The sequence below is a fragment of the Heptranchias perlo genome, unplaced genomic scaffold, assembly GCF_035084215.1.
Source record: "Heptranchias perlo isolate sHepPer1 unplaced genomic scaffold, sHepPer1.hap1 HAP1_SCAFFOLD_59, whole genome shotgun sequence".
Taxonomy (NCBI): Eukaryota; Metazoa; Chordata; class Chondrichthyes; order Hexanchiformes; family Hexanchidae; genus Heptranchias; species Heptranchias perlo.
Window position 1 is genome coordinate 1,854,803 of NW_027139612.1, and position 16,260 is coordinate 1,871,062.

General features: G+C 45.2%; 1 protein-coding gene across 1 annotated transcript; it reads left to right on the plus strand.

Moving 5' to 3' along the window:
* The first annotated feature begins 4,548 nt into the window (after positions 1-4,548).
* LOC137316353 (NACHT, LRR and PYD domains-containing protein 3-like) lies at positions 4,549-15,177 on the plus strand. Its single transcript, XM_067980420.1, has 6 exons — positions 4,549-4,630; positions 8,251-10,024; positions 11,577-11,663; positions 11,832-12,002; positions 12,278-12,445; positions 12,618-15,177. Exons 1-6 carry the CDS (start codon positions 4,585-4,587, stop codon positions 12,703-12,705), a joined length of 2,334 nt encoding a protein of 777 aa, XP_067836521.1. The 5' UTR covers positions 4,549-4,584; the 3' UTR covers positions 12,706-15,177.
* The last annotated feature ends 1,083 nt before the right edge of the window (positions 15,178-16,260 follow it).

Below are 16,260 nucleotides of genomic sequence, written 5' to 3' on the forward strand. Positions count from 1 at the left end.
AAATTTCTTCCATTTGATTATTTTGTGTGTGGTGTCACAATAAAGACCATCCTAAAACTCACTTCTTTGACCAAAATTTTGGCCATTTTCTGTCTGATTCGGCATCTGTGAAGCGCCTTGGGATGTTTTTTCGATGTTAAAGGCTCTGTGGTGATGCAAGTTGTTGCTGTTGTGTGTTTATTATACTAGTGTCAGTGTGAGTGAAACAGCAGGAATTGAATTTTACAAAGTCTCAAACTTGGTTATAAATTAATGCCGGAGAATAACTTCAAATATAGTTTGGAGAAATTACTGATCCGAGATTTAATCATTTTTACATTTCCACAGTGGGGAAAGGAAATGGCACTGGGACTGATAGTTTGATTGGGAGCACATTCGTGAGACACACATACAACTGCCAGTCACAAACGTGATTATATAAAAACAATCAAATCCACCACTTGAACATTGAGACTGTAAAACCCAGAACGACATTCTCTAAATAAATATTGTGCATCACCTGAATGTTTAAAGTTACACGATTCATAACATTATACATTAATGTTAATATTAGAACAGTGGTAAATCTCCTCACCTCCTACAGTGCTCATTAGTGTTAATATTAGAACAGTGGTAAATCTCCTCACCTCCTGCAGTGCTCATTAGTGTTAATATTAGAACAGTGGTAAATCTCCTCACCTCCTACAGTGCTCATTAGTGTTAATATTAGAACAGTGGTAAATCTCCTCAACTCCGACAGTGCTAATTAGTGTTAATATTAGAACAGTGGTAAATCTCCTCACCTCCTACAGTGCTCATTAGTGTTAATATTAGAACAGTGGTAAATCTCCTCACCTCCTACAGTGCTCATTAGTGTTAATATTAGAACAGTGGTAAATCTCCTCACCTCCTACAGTGCTCATTAGTGTTAATATTGGAACAGTGGTAAATCTCCTCACCTCCTACAGTGCTTATTAGTGTTAATGTTAGAACAGTGGTAAATCTCCTGACTTCCTACAGTTTTCATTAGTGTTAATATTAGAACAGTGGTAAATCTCCTCACCTCACACAGTGCTCATTAGTGTTAATATTAGAACAGTGGTAAATCTCCTCACCTCCTCCAGTGATTGTCAGGTGCTGACACCATGGGGATGTGGTAAATATATTCCAGTAGAAACACCAACCAGGACACCTCTCCATGAACACACGGACACTTTCACTGCCCAAAGGCACCAGAGGAATCCCACCCAGCTATATATTGTGTATGAGGATAGATATCATATTCATAAAGTATCTGAATTTAATGACGAAACTCAACAAATCAAAAATATTCAACACAATTTGTGAATAAAAATAACACAATTGCCTCAGACTGTGTTAAACCGAGTGAAGGGTCATTTAATCCATCAATGATCACCCCGCTCCAGATTTCCCTCCAGAATATTCACTGCCTCAGGAATAAGGCTGGTTCTGGCCTGTACTGTGTGAGTAAATCTTACCAAGGGACGCTCCCAGTTCAGAGTCTCTGCCGATGGGTTCCCGTCTGGAACTGGGTTGTGGAGATCAGCGGGACTCACTGGACTTCACTGGGCAGCTGTCCATGTCACACCTGATGTGGAGCGTTGATCATAACACTCGGGAAATGCTCGATCCCAGAGCGAACAGCTGTTGTGCTGATGGGGGAGGAGAGACTTGGAATCATGTTTAACAAGGCAATGCTCTCCTGCTTATTTTAATATTTCCGTCTAACCCTCCTATTTATATTATATTTATTACAGGGCATCAGAATCTGGGAACGTCTGTCACCACCATGGCTGAAGGTTCAAACAGGGGAGAAGTTCCAACATCTTCAACAAGAATGAGAATGTACACAGGTAGGTTCAGAAAATTCTTCACAATAAAATTTCCGTCCTGACAAAGGGTCCAGATCAGGAGCAAGAACCTGCAGTTCACACAGGAAGATGTAACAGTACAGATACCGTGTAGATAGAGGGAAGTGAGTGACCATCTAGAGGCATAGTGCAGTCACAGGTGTAGGGATCTCCTGAGTACTGGAACTGTCCAATTGATACCTGATGGCGGGGACTGTAAGGTGGACAGAGACAGTGACTCAGAGGATGGTCTTCCTGAGTAACAGTGTGAGGCCAGGGAGCAGGGGGACACCCCGAGTGGGGCGGGGGTGAGAGGCAGGTGGGACACAGGAATAGGAGAGTGATAGTGATGGGATATTCCATAGTCAGGGAATAGAAAGGCTCTTCTGCAGCCCTGAGCAGGTCCCGATCTGAACCGATCAAGAACAATGGTTTTACAGACTGGGTGAATGGAGCAGGAGGGAAGAGTTCACGGTCTTGGCGAATAGAGTGAGTTTAGGGAGAAGGGAAGTGACGGACACGATATGAACTGACCAACAATGGTTTTACAGACTGGGTGAATGGAGCAGGAGGGAAGGGTTCACGGTCTTGGCGAATAGAGTGAGTTTAGGGAGAAGGGAAGGGGCGGACACGATATGAACCGACCACCATTGGTTTTACAGACTGGGTGAATGGAGCAGGAGGGAAGGGTTCACGGTCTCGGGGCACGAGGGTGAGTTCAGGGAGAAGGGAAGGGACGGTCACGGTCTGAATCGAACAACAATGGTTTTACAGACTGGGTGAATGGAGCAGCGGGAGGGTTTCAGCTGATAATCTGGAGGGTGGGAAATATCCGGGTCTGAGATGAGAGAACGGAATTCATAAAACTGTTGGAGCAGGAACAGAAGATTTATGAAATAATGAAAAGTTATTGGCAGGTAAAAAGGAAGGTGGTTTTGAAGTATTGAGAGATAAAGTCACTTGGTATTAAAAAAACACAATAAACGGAAACGGGTCAACATTCCAAAAAATCGGAGTTATGGTTGAATTTTATCTCTAAATATACAAATCACTCCAAACACATTTGGAAAATCAGAATCATGAGAGATGTGATCTAGTATCTGCAAGACAGGGCCTGAGTTTTCACAGGACTCAGAACAAAACGTTCTTGGTTATCACATTTTGAGGAGAAAGAAAAATACCTCTGGTCGCCAGTATTAATAAAGCTTCTATGACAGAGCTAGAACAATAACAACTTGCATTTATATAGCGCCTTTAATATAGTAAATCTACCCAAGGGGCCTCACAGGAGCGATTATCAAACAAAATTTGACACAGAGTCAAATAAGGAGATATTAGAACTGGTGACGGAAAGCTTGGTCAAAGAGGTAGGTTTCCAGGATATTCCAAAAGGAGAACAGAGAGGTAAAGAGAAGGATTTGGATCTGAGAAACATCGCCGAGGTGGATAAATCACTGGCCCCAGAGATAACACATCCGAGGCTGTTAAAGGAAGTCAAAGAGGCGATAGGAGGGATTCTGACCCCAATTTCTCAATCCTCGCTTGTTATCAAAAATATCCAGGTGGACTGAAGGAGCCCAAGTAATGTCTCTGCTAAAATAGGGAGAGAGGGTCAACGGGTAACTGGAGACCAATTAGTCTCCGTCAGTAGTGGGCAAACTCCTAGAATCTGTAATTCCAGGTCGAATTCGTGAACATTTAGAGATACAAGGGATGATCAGGGGAGGCTGGAAATGATTCGCTGCAGACAAGCCGTATTTGACAAATCTGATGCAGCTTTGTTGAGAGGTGACTATATAGGTCGATGGAATGTATCACATGCGGTGTCTCTGGGTTTTCAGAAGGTGTTTGATAATGTGGCTCACAGGAGGCTTCAGCCGTTTGTTATAAGAGGAAATGTAACCGCCTGGATAGAAAGTCGATAATGTGTTTAGTTTTCTCCATTTTTGCTCACAGATCCGAACACTGCAATCACTGAGTTCCTGACAAAGTGCGACGACTATCATCTGTTCCAGTTGACGAAATTCTACCGGGACAGACTAGAACAGGCGATTGAAGAAGGGGTGGACGGAGTCAGCTCGTTGTTAACATACGAGAGGCATTTCAGTGGACAGGAACATCGGGTAAGTGGGCTGGAAACAGAATGAGTTTGGATTATTTAAACATCAGGGAAATAACAGGATATCAGATCTTAGAATCAAACAATGTTACAGAACAGAAACATGCCAAATAGGAAATAAATGGATCAAACTGAAAATACAGTAAATCTGAAACAATGATACGATGAGAGGAAAATACCCAGTGGATCGGTGAGTGCTTGCACAAAGGATAGAGGAACGCTTCGGGTATAACTTTTCTGTGGACTGAAAAAAAAGGAAACAGTTTCAGTGGGGTTGGGAAAAGGAGAGACCAATATATTAATTATTATTCTTTACAGAAAGTCGTTGATCTCGTGGAGAAGGGAAATAGAGCTGACAGTTCCAAACTTCTCCTAAATCTGGTGATGGAGAAAGGCTCGCGGGCCCGAAGGGTGATGTGGGAATCCTTTGTGAAAATGCACCATGCGGTACCAAAGTTGGACAAAATACTGAAAGAGATGCAGGAACTTGGTACGGTAAAATCAGACACTGAATTCAATTTCGGATTGAAAAACTCCAGAATTTACTTTAATATTACACAGATCTGATTTCATGAAAGCTCATTGATTTAAACAGGTCCTGATCCATTTGATTATATGAACATCGGACGAGGTTTAACTGAAATACCCAGTCAGCTGAAAGGTAAGTGATGAAATGGAGATTTCAAACCATTTATTTCACTTCTGAGAATCAGAATGTTTGACTGTAGACTTTTATTTAGGGATTGTCAGAATCTGGGAATCAGAAATTCAAAGGGTGGAGGGTACAGAAATGAAACCTCGTTAGGAATATGCGGAGGTTGCATTATTTCACTTAATCCAGCTGATGATCGCCAGCACTTGTTAAATCCCCACACACCTGGCAGGATTCAGATACACTGTGAATACCCATACAAACCTGGCATGATCCTGATACACTGTGAATCCCCATACACACCTGGTAGGATCCTGATACACCGTGAATCCCCATACACAACTCCTATGAGGCACATAGAAGCTCTGGGCTCAGAATTAATGAGCAGTGCCTTAAGCCAGACTTTAAGGTTTACCGACTACTCTAGAAATCTGGCCCACCATCAACGGTAGGGAAAGAGGTGGAGAAATGCAAAATATTAAAACATTTTCATTACACAGCACAGAATGAGACTTCGGTGTTCGATCTGATCTGAGAAGATGTTCAGATGTTCACACAATAGATCATTAATCCGTGGAGAAATGTGAGGGAAAGACAATATTCAGGGTAATTCGGAAGTTCTGGGCTGGCTTCCTAATGGCAGTGAAAGAGAGAACTTATTCTACTCAAAGAATAGTCCTTTAACTCGGGGTCTTTTTAGACCCAATGGAATGACTAATGGCAGTGAAAGAGAGAACTTATTCTACTCAAAGAATAGTCCTTTAACTCGGGGTCTTTTTAGACCCAATGGAATGACTGATGGCAGTGAAAGAGAGAACTTATTCCACTCAAAGAATAGTCATTTAACTCAGGGTCTTTTTAGACCCAATGGAATGACTGATGGAAACAGATTTGTAATTTCCCAATCCTGCATTGTAGGAAATTCAGACCAAAATGAAACAACAGAGTATAATTATTGGGAGAACAGTTGATATGAACTGTGAATGTTTTCTGCTCTAACATTACACTGAGTGATGTGGGCAGTAGTTCTAATTCTAATTCTATGAAAGGACTGTTATAAAAACACATTAAATATAGGTGCAAAGCTGCTGAAAAATTGTTCACAATTTCTGAAATACAATATAACGGGAGAATGATTAGAGACAGGAAAAGGCCATTTGGCCCAAATAAGCCTGCCTCTTTTTGAGAGATGGCCCCACCTACTCCTCCTCTCAGTGTATCCACAGAAACACGTTCAATTGTCTTTTAACCCCACTTACACTGCCCCTTCAGTGTGTTTCCCTGGTAACTGGTTCCCCGCTCTCTGACCCTTCAGTGAGAAAATTACCCTGATTTCTCTTCTTATTTCCGACTTTAAATTTTCTCCGTCTCTAATTATTTTCGTGAGTGTGAGCCTTTTTCCTGCATTAAAGTTGTGAATTACGTTGAAATGATTCAATACCGAAGTCTCTTACACTAACAAGATACATCAAACCCTCTCACCATTCCCTCAACCTAAACTCCTAATACCTTAAATTGTCTTTCTTAATCCCCCCTGTACCTTCAGAATGTCAGTAATATTTACCTGTGATCAGGTGACTAAAGAAGTATAGGTCTGATACAATAACATTGAAACTTCTGTTCATTCACAGTCTGTCCCTCTCCCAGTGCCCACAATATCCCAGATAAACTGCCCGAGGTCTGATACAATAACAGTGGAACTTCTGTCCATTCACAGTCTGTTCCTCTCCCAGTGCCCACAACACCCCAGATAACCTGCCCGCGATCTGATACAATAACAGTGGAACTTCTGTCCATTCTCAGTCTGTCCCTCTCCGAGTGCCCACAATATCACAGATAACCTGCCAGAGGTCTGATACAATAACAGTGGGACTTCTGTCCATTTACATTCTGTCCCTCTCCCAGTGCCCACAATATCCCAGATAACCTGCCCGAGGTCCGTTCCAATAACAGTGGAACTTCTGTCCATTCACAGACTCTCCCTCTCGCAGTGCCCACAATACCCCAGATAACCTGCCCACGGTCTGATACATTAGAATCATAAAATTTTTACAGCACAGAAGAAGTCCGTTCAGCCCATCGAGCCCCTGCCGGCTCTTTGCAAGAGCTACCGAGTTCGCCACATTCCCCTGCTATTTCCCCGTAGCCCTGCAAAACTTTTCCTTCAAGTATTTATCGAATTCCTTTTCGAAAGCCACGATTGAATCTGCTTCCACAAACCCTTTCAGAGAAAGCAGTCCAGACCATAACTACTCGCTACTTAAAAAAAGTTTATTCTCCTGTCGCCATTGGTTCTTTTGCGAATCACTTTCAATCTGTGTCCTGTGGTTCTCGACCGTCCGATCAATGGGAACAGTTTCTCCTTATTTACTTGACCTAAACCCTTCATGGATTTGAAAACTTCTATCAAATCTCCTCTCAATCTTCTCTGCTCCAAGTGGAACAACCCCGGCTTCTCCAGTCTATCCACGTAACTGAAGTTCCTCATCCCTGGAGCGATTCGAATAAATCTTTTCTGCATCATCTCTAAGGCCTTCACATCCTTCGTAAAGTGCGGTGCCCAGAATTGGACGCAGTACTCCAGTTGTGGCCAAACCAGGGAATTATAAAGCTTCATCATCACTTCCTTGTTTTTGTCGTCTATGCATCTATTTTTCAAGCCAAGTATCCCGTATGCTTTTTAAACTGCTTTCTCAACTTGTCCTGTCACCTTCAAAAATTTGTGAACATACACCCCCAGGTCTCTCTGTTCCTACACCCCCTTTAGAATGATACCATTTAGTTTATATTGCCTCTCCTCATTCTTCCTGCCAAAATGTTTCACTTCGCACTTCTCTGCGTTAAATTGTATCTGCATATGTCCGCCCATTCCACCAGCCTGTCTATGTCCTATTGAAGTCTATCACTATCCTCCTCACTGTTTACTGCACTTTCACGTTTTGCGTCACCCAGATCCAAGTCATAAATATATAGCAAAACAAGCAGTGGTCCGAGTACCGACTCTTGGGGAACACCAATGTAAACCTTCCTCCAGTCCAAAAAACAACCGTTCACCACGACTCTCTGTTTCCTGTCACTGAGCCAATTTCGTATCCATGCTGCCACTGCCCCTTTTATTCCATGGCTTTCAAATTTGCTAATAAGCCTATTTTGCGACACTTTATAAAACGCCTTTTGAAAGTCCATATCAACATCAATCGTATTGCACTCCTCAACGCAATCTGTCACCTCATTTAAAAACTCAATCAAGATAGTTAAACACGATTTACCTTTAACAATCGGTGCTGGCTTTGCTTAACTAATCCACACTTAATAAATTGAATACTAATTTTGTCCCGGATTATCGTTTCTAAAAGCTTCCCCACAACTGAGGTTAAACAATAGATTTCTGCCCATTTCAGTCTGTTCAGTACACACAGTATCCCAGATAACCTGCCCTAGACCTGATACAATAACAGTGGGACTTCTGTCCATTCACAGTCTGTCTCTCTCCCAGTGCCCACAATAATCAAGATAACTTGCCCAAGGACTGACGAAATGACACTGACGAGTAAAGTGATAATGAGAAGTTGTTACTTTTTTCAAAATAAATAACATTGAGAACCACTTTCTGTCTGTTCTCATTGAAGATGTTCAACAGAAACACAAGGAAACACTCCGGGTCCAAACTGAAACACTGAGAGTGAACACGATCCTAATAAAGGAGAAGGTTAAGATTTTCCAGCTGGTCACTCTATACACTGAGCTAACGGTCATTTCTACTGTTCGAGATCGGACACTTGTAGAACATGAACTGCTGGCAAGAGGCCGAGACCATGAAGAGTGGAGAGGGAAACATCTCCGGAGAGAACTGGAAAAAATCCGAACAGATCAATTGTTCCAGAGCAGTTTTTCTCAGAGAGGCAGTTTGTTCCAGAAAATGAAGAGTTTCTTCCAGCGATCCAGTTCTGGGAGTTCAGCAGCAGTGAGCGGAGTCGCGGGGATTGGAAAAACAACAATGGTACAAAAGATTGTTTATGACTGGGCCACTGGGAAAATATACCCACACTTTCAATTTGTTTTCAGTTTTAAATTCCGGGATTTGAACGCTATTAACTGTAGAATAAACCTGAGGAATCTGATACTGGATATGTATCCTTACTTTGGGAATATTCTGGGAGAGCTCTGGAAGACCCCAGTAGGATTACTGTTTATATTCGATGGTTTAGATGAATTCAAGGACAGTATCGATTTTGCTGACAATCGGAGAAATACAGAACCTCAGTACATGTGCACAGATCCTGAAGACTGGTGTGAAGTGTCTGACATTGTGTACAGTTTAATACAGCACCAGCTGCTCCCAGGATGTTCAGTGCTCGTGACCAGCCGCCCCACTGCATTACATTTATTGGAAAAGGCTGAGATCAGTGTCTGGGCTGAAATCCTGGGATTTGTTGGTGAAGAACGGAAGGAATATTTCAACAAGTTTTTTGAAGATCAGGCGGTGGCAGCAGCTGTTTTCAAACATGTGGAGGAGAACGAGATCCTGTACACCATGTGTTACAACCCTTCCTACTGCTGGATCCTCGGTCTGTCACTGGGTCCCTTCTTCACACAAAGAGACAGGAAACAGCAGCGAGTTCCCAAGACCATCACCCAACTATATTCCTACTATATTTACAACATTCTGAAAAACCATGGCCGAGAGATTGAATCCCCCCGTGATGTGTTACTGAAGATCGGTGAGATGGCCTTCACTGGAGTCTCCGAGAAGAAGATTGTGTTTAGAAATGGAGATTTGATCAAGAACAATCTGCAACCTTCCCAGTTCCTGTCTGGGTTCATGGTGGAACTTTTGGAGAGAGATGATTCTGCCCAGAGTATGGTTTACACATTCCCGCACCTCACCATCCAAGAGTTTGTAGCCGCACTCGCCCAATTCCTGACTCCAGATCCAGGGGACATCGGGAAACTCCTCAGTGAAGCCCACAGCAAGGAAGATGGGAGATTTGAGATATTTCTCCGTTTTTTTGTTGGTCTCTCCTCCTCACGGTCAGCTCGGCCCCTGGAGGAGTTTCTGGGTCCATTTCTTCATCACACAATTTGTGGAGTGATTGACTGGGTGAAGGAAAAGGTTGAAGGAGAGATTGGAAACATAGGGAGAGAAACTCGTAAAACGGACCTCCTGAACACATTCCACTACCTGTTTGAGTCTCAGAATCAAACACTGGCTCGGGTCACAGTGGGATCTGTGGAAACACTTACATTGAGTGAATTGCGACTGACCCCGATTGACTGTGCGGTGCTGTCTCATGTCATTGGACTCTGCGATACTATAAAACACCTCAATCTGGAGAACTGCTCCATTCGGTATGAAGGACTCCAGCGGCTGGGACCCGCACTGCACAAATGCCAGGTGTTGAGGTAACTGTTCATTTGTCTCTAACTGTTAGACCAATTGTAGAACAGTCACGAATTATATTGTTGCTCCGTAATGAAGGGAAACAAACAGTTCAGATAAACCAGAGAGAAGCAGATTCAACACAAATATGACAAATGATAAGAGGATCGGTTAGTAATTTCCTAAGGACTCGAGAATCTAAAATGGATCCTTGTGAACAAGTCGGGATTTTACAGTCTTTATCGGATCAGTAAATACAGGTCACTGGAGGAGTCTGACAATTGAATTGCAATAAATAAAATTTATTGTAGTTTTTCTCACTGCCTGAGATACGTCCATTGAAGAGACTCCTTCTCACTGTTGCTTTCACGTAGACCGACAGTAACTGCAGCAGTCTGTGTGTCGGAGCATCCCACCCTCTTACCGAGGTGTGGGGACAAGTGACTGTCCCCGGACTGTCAACGTGTGTAGGAGAGGGAACCAGAAACACCGAACATTCAGTAACAAAGAGCAAAACACAGCTTTCGGGCAGTCAACCGCCAGTGGGCGAGCTGAGCTTTCCCCGCAGGACGGCGGTACGTTATCTTAACTCATCAATGACACAGCCCTTCACACTCTCCAATACATCCACCATCTCTTCACCCAGCTGGCAGCACTCGTGCCTCTGAGTCAGAAGGTCGTGGATTCAGGCCCCTCGCTCATTAATCCAGGCCGACACTTCAGTGGATTTGGGAACTAAAATATGCCGGTAAAAAGGTTGAAATCGAACGGGTTGTGGTATATTAGCCCAGGAGTACAGACACACACCGGCCAGCGGTGGGGCCTCACACACAGCCGGAGGCTCCTGGGTGAACCAGGGGCAGTGAACCCGGGAATTTCCCATAATCTGTCCCCTTGTGCGTGATGTCCTGCTCGGGGAGGGAACTTCAGAAAATTCCCCAAAAACGGTCGGGCCCGTTCCACCTGAAATAAATGTAGAGCCAGTTTAATGGGAATAAAGAGAGAGACTCCCCTCCCCTATAAACTAGGAGTACAGGGACATTTAAAACTTGTAACAGGACAGAATAAACTCTCCTTGATACATAAAGTCCTGTGGGACGCATTTTACAGCAGCCGTTAGCGCCTTTTCACAATATAACTCACTCCGAGATATTATACAGATTAATAAAATACTGCATAATGTACAGGTAATCGCCGCTTTATCATTTAATTCAGGGAAATCGCCCCATTCCCATAAAATCTGGGATTTAAGAAGCAGCAAAAATGAGACAAGTTTTCACAAACCTGACGGGACCGGTCACTGATCTCCAGGAGGGTAATTCTGATCATCGGGGAATGAGACCGGACTGAGGGACATTTAAAGGCTCCACACAGACAGCACGTTATTGAATAAATGCATTTACTGATAGTCCCTGAATATATGTGGCATTGAACAGAGCGAAATTCATTGTCAGTGACAGGGACATCTGGTTATTAATTTCCTGAAGATTTTTGTGTTTCCTGTAATATCAGAGAGAAATTGTGTCAGATCGGGGATTGAATTCAATGTGTTTCTCACTGTCTGTTTGTGTTTAGACTGGGGAGCAACAAACTGGGAGATTCAGGAGTGAAACTACTGTCTGCGGCTCTGAGGAACCCGAACTGTAAAATACAGGAACTGTGGTAAGTATCAGACTGTGTGAGGTTGTGCTTTCAATAACCGGATGTCTAACACGGTATATTAATGTAAGTTTTAGTAATAATAATACAAATCAATACTGGGAATTTACTCTGATTCCTGTTATCTCTGCTTGCCTCTGTCTCTCTCCTCTGACTTTCTCTGATCTCCAGGTTATGGAATAACGACCTCACAGATTCTTGCACCGAGCATCTCGTCTCCGCTCTCAGGACAAACCGGTCATTGACGGTCCTGGATCTGAATTTCAATGGACTGGGAGATTCAGGAGTGAAATTACTGTCTGCGCTTCTGAGGAATCCGGACTGTAAAATACAGGAACTGGAGTAAGTACCAGACTGTGTGAGATTGTGATTATAATAACTGGATGTCTGACACTGTACATTATTATTATCATCAGTAATAGTGTTTTTAATAAACACTGTACATTATTATTAGTGTCAGTAATAGTGTGATTAATAAACACTGTACATTATTATTAGTATCAGTAATAGTGTTATTAATAAACACTGTACATTATTATTAGTAACAGTAATAGTGTTATTAATAAACACTGGGGATTTACCCTGATTCCTGTGATTTCTCTCTCTCTGATCCCCAGTCTGGATGGTGTCGGTCTCACAGATTCTTGTACCGAGGATCTCGTCTCCGCTCTCAGTACAAACCGGTCACTGACGGGTCTGTCCCTGGGATCAAACTCCTTCACAGACCGATCTGTCCCCGCTCTCCGCTCCCTCATACTGACCCGCAGGAGTCTGGAGTGGATCTGGTGAGTGTTTGCGTTAATGTTCAATCTAACAAATAAAATATCAATGGGATTCAGTCCCTTTTGTGGGTAATATTTGTCTGTAATTTTTATTGAAATGTTAACCCCAGTCTCCCTGTTATTTACACTATTGTTCAATCTGTTTATTTCCTGTTTAATCTTTAATCTGTTTCAGTCTGGTGGAGAATCAATTCAGTTCAAACGGAAAGAGACACCTGGAGTCGCTGCGGGAATCCAGACGCGGACTGAGAGTGGGAGTGTGAACATTTCAATTTATAACCATTCCTGGTCTCATGATATGAACATTTCAATTTATAACCATTCCTGGTCTCATGATATGAACATTTCAATTTATTACCATTCCTGGTCTCATTATATGAACATTTCAATTTATAACCATTCCAGGGCTCAATGTATGAACATTTCAATTGATAACCATTCCTGGTCTCATTATATGAACATTTCAATTTATAACCTTTCCTGGTCTCATTATATGAACATTTTTGGCCGATTCTCTGTCCCTCCCCTTTAACGGGCCGTGCTCCAGGTTTAAATCCTAACGGCCCTTTAACGGTTTCCAGCTCGAGCTGAGCGAGCGTCTTCTCCCATTGTGACGTCAGAGGCCCAGCGACAGGGTCACGAGACTCAGTCACCCGGTCCCACAGCGCTGATTCTGCCGGATATCCGGGGCTGGATGGTCACCAATGGGGCACTGGGTCAATGTACAGACAGGAAGGGCCCAGGGTGGGGCTCAGTCTGGGCTGCAGTGGGACACTGGGTCAATGTACAGACAGGAAGGGCCCATGGTGGGGCTCAGTCTGGGCTGCAGTGGGATACTGGGTCAATGCACAGACAGGAAGGACCCAGGGTGGGGCTCAGTCTAGGCTGCAGTGGGACACTGGGTCAATGTACAGACAGGAAGGGCCCAGGGTGGGGCTCAGTCTGGGCTGCAGTGGGACACTGGGTCAATGTACAGACAGGAAGGGCCCATGGTGGGGCTCAGTCTGGGCTGCAGTGAGACAATGGGTCAATGTACAGACAGGAAGGTCCCAGGGTGGAGCTCAGTCTGGCCTGCAGTGGGACACTGGGTCAATGTACAGAGAGGAAGGGACCAGGGTGGGGCTCAGTCTGGGCTGCAGTGGGACACTTGGTCAATGTACAGACAGGAAGGACCCAGGGTGGGGCTCAGTCTGGGCTGCAGTGGGACACTGGGTCAATGTACAGACAGGAAGGGCCCAGGGTGAGGCTCAGTCTGGGCTGCAGTGGGACAGTGGGTCAATGTACAGACAGGAAGGGCCCAGGGTAGGGCTCAGTCTGGGCTGCAGTGGGGCACTGGGTCAATGAACAGACAGGAAGGGCCCAGGGTGGGGCTCAGTCTGGGCTGCAGTGGGACACTGGGTCAATGTACAGACAGGAAGGGCCCAGGGTGAGGCTCAGTCTGGGCTGCAGTGGGACAGTGGGTCAATATACAGACAGGAAGGGCCCAGGGTGGGGCTCAGTCTGTGCTGCAGTGGGACACTGGGTCAATGTAAAGATAGGATTGTCCGAAGGTGGGGCTCAGTCTGGCTGCAGTGAGACACTGGGTCAATGTACAGACAGGAAGGGCCCAGGGTGGGGTTCAGTATTGGCTGCAGTGGGACACTGGGTCAATGTACAGACAGGAAGGTCCCAGGGTGGGGCTCAGTCTGGGCTGCAGTGGGACACTGGGTCAATGTACAGACAGGAAGGGCCCAGGGTAGGGCTCATTCAGGGCTGCAGTGGGGCACTGGGTCAATGAACAGACAGGAAGGGCCCGGGGTGGGGCTCAGTCTGGGCTGCAGTGGGACACTGGGTCAATGTACAGACAGGAAGGGCCCAGGGTGAGGCTCAGTCTGGGCTGCAGTGGGACAGTGGGTCAATGTACAGACAGGAAGGGCCCAGGGTGGGGCTCAGTCTGGGCTGCAGTGGGACACTGGGTCAATGTAAAGATAGGATTGTCCGAAAGTGGGGTCAGTCTGGGCTGCAGTGAGACACTGGGTCAATGTACAGACAGGAAGGGCCCAGGGTGGGGTTCAGTCTGGGCTGCAGTGGGACACTGGGTCAATGTACAGACAGGAAGGGCACAGGGTGGGGCTCAGTCTGGGCTGCAGTGGGACACTGGGTCAATGTACAGACAGGAAGGGCCCAGCGGTGGGGTTCAGTCTTGGCTGCAGTCGGGCACTGGGTCAATGTACAGACAGCAAGGGCCCAGGGAGGGGCTCAGTCTGGGCTGCAGTGGGACACAGCTCAATGTACAGACAGGATTGTCCCAGGGTGGTGCTCAGCCTGGGCTGCAGTTGGACACTCGTTCAATGTACAGACATGAAGTGTTCCTGGTAATTAATGTCCCCATGTACAGTCTCTGTCCCTCCCAGTTATGAGTCGGACTCTGTAACAACTGACCCTCGAACCCTCCAAAATCTCTGTGCTCCTCCAGTTTTGGCCTCTTGCACATCCCCCACTCCCTTTGCTCCACGATTGCCGGCCGTGCCTTTCGCTGTCTCGGCCCTATTCTCTGGAATTCCCTCCATAAACCTCCCCGCCTCTCTCTCCTCCTTTAAGACTCTCCTTAAAACCTACCTCTTTGCCAAAGCTTTTGGTCACTTGTGCCAATACCTCCTTGTGTGGCTCGGTGTCACATGAATCGCTCCTGAGAAGCGCCCTGTGACGTTTTTCTGCTATAAAGGTGCAATATAAATGTAAGTTATTGAAAGTTACTTCAGCTCAGGCCTGGTCTCGTTATTTTTTTAAATGGTGTTAGTGTTTCAAATTATTGAGTAAAGGATCCTGGAAATTCCATCCTTCCTCCTCCAAGCAGCACCGCAGACGTGACTGTTTGGTCGAGTGAACTGTATGTGTTTATGTTTGTGTTGGGGGGAGGGGTCTTACTCGGAGGCTGGATATGCAGTTTGCACAAAATGGTGAGACGGACTGTGAGCAAAAGAGCTCAGCTGGGACCCCACAAAATGGCCTCCCGACATGCAAAACAAAATGACCGCCATGCACCTGCCGCAAAATGGCTGACGTGGACCGGCCGCAAAATCACAGAATGATCCATCACAAAAGGAAACCATTCGGCCCATCGTGCCATTGTCGACTCTATTAAAAAGCTAACCAGATAGTCCCATTACCCTGATCTTTCCCCGTGGCCAACACATTTTTCCTTTTCTAGTAATTATCTAATTCCCTTTTGAAAGTTACTTTTGAATCTGCTTCCACCTCCCTTTCAGGCAGTGAATTGCAGATCATTGCAACTCGCTGCATAAAAAATAATCCTCATGTCACCTCTCGCTTTTTGACAATTATTTTGAATCTGTGTCCTTTGGTTACCGACCCCCTGCCACTGGAAACAGTTTCTCCTTATTTACTCCATCAAAACCGACTCAACTCGCCGCTCTGTCCCCTCAAAGTTGTCGCATCTCCCCGAAACACAAGCATCATTTTGAAATTGTAACAAACCCTCGAAGCCCGTACAGGGGTTCATGTTTCCGACGTTAATCTCCTCTCGGCCCCTGTTTGTCTCACAGTGGGTTAACGTGTTTGTATAATATTGCAGGCTGGGCTACTTTAACCCCAGACTTTAACCTGGTTAAATCACAACGGTCACAATCGAACAGGAACGTGTTAAACCGAGGCCCCAAAACCAGGGCACAGAATGGAAATTAAACCCCAGGGCAATAAACAGACCGATCTCATGTGGGCCCTGTTTGGGTGCAACCTGTGCAGGATCTCTGGCTCGGTCCCTTCTAGAGGAGGCCTCGGTCAGTCCCCTCTTCATGAGGCCGCATTCGGTACCCCCT

Bases quoted from the DNA above. Each gene is read 5' to 3' on its own strand.
- LOC137316353 (XM_067980420.1), top strand. From the start codon at position 4,585: ATGAACATCGGACGAGGTTTAACTGAAATACCCAGTCAGCTGAAAG. The intron at 11,664-11,831 runs GTAAGTATCAGA...TCTGATCTCCAG, and splicing joins TGTAAAATACAGGAACTGTG to GTTATGGAATAACGACCTCA. The intron at 12,003-12,277 runs GTAAGTACCAGA...TCTGATCCCCAG, and splicing joins TGTAAAATACAGGAACTGGA to TCTGGATGGTGTCGGTCTCA.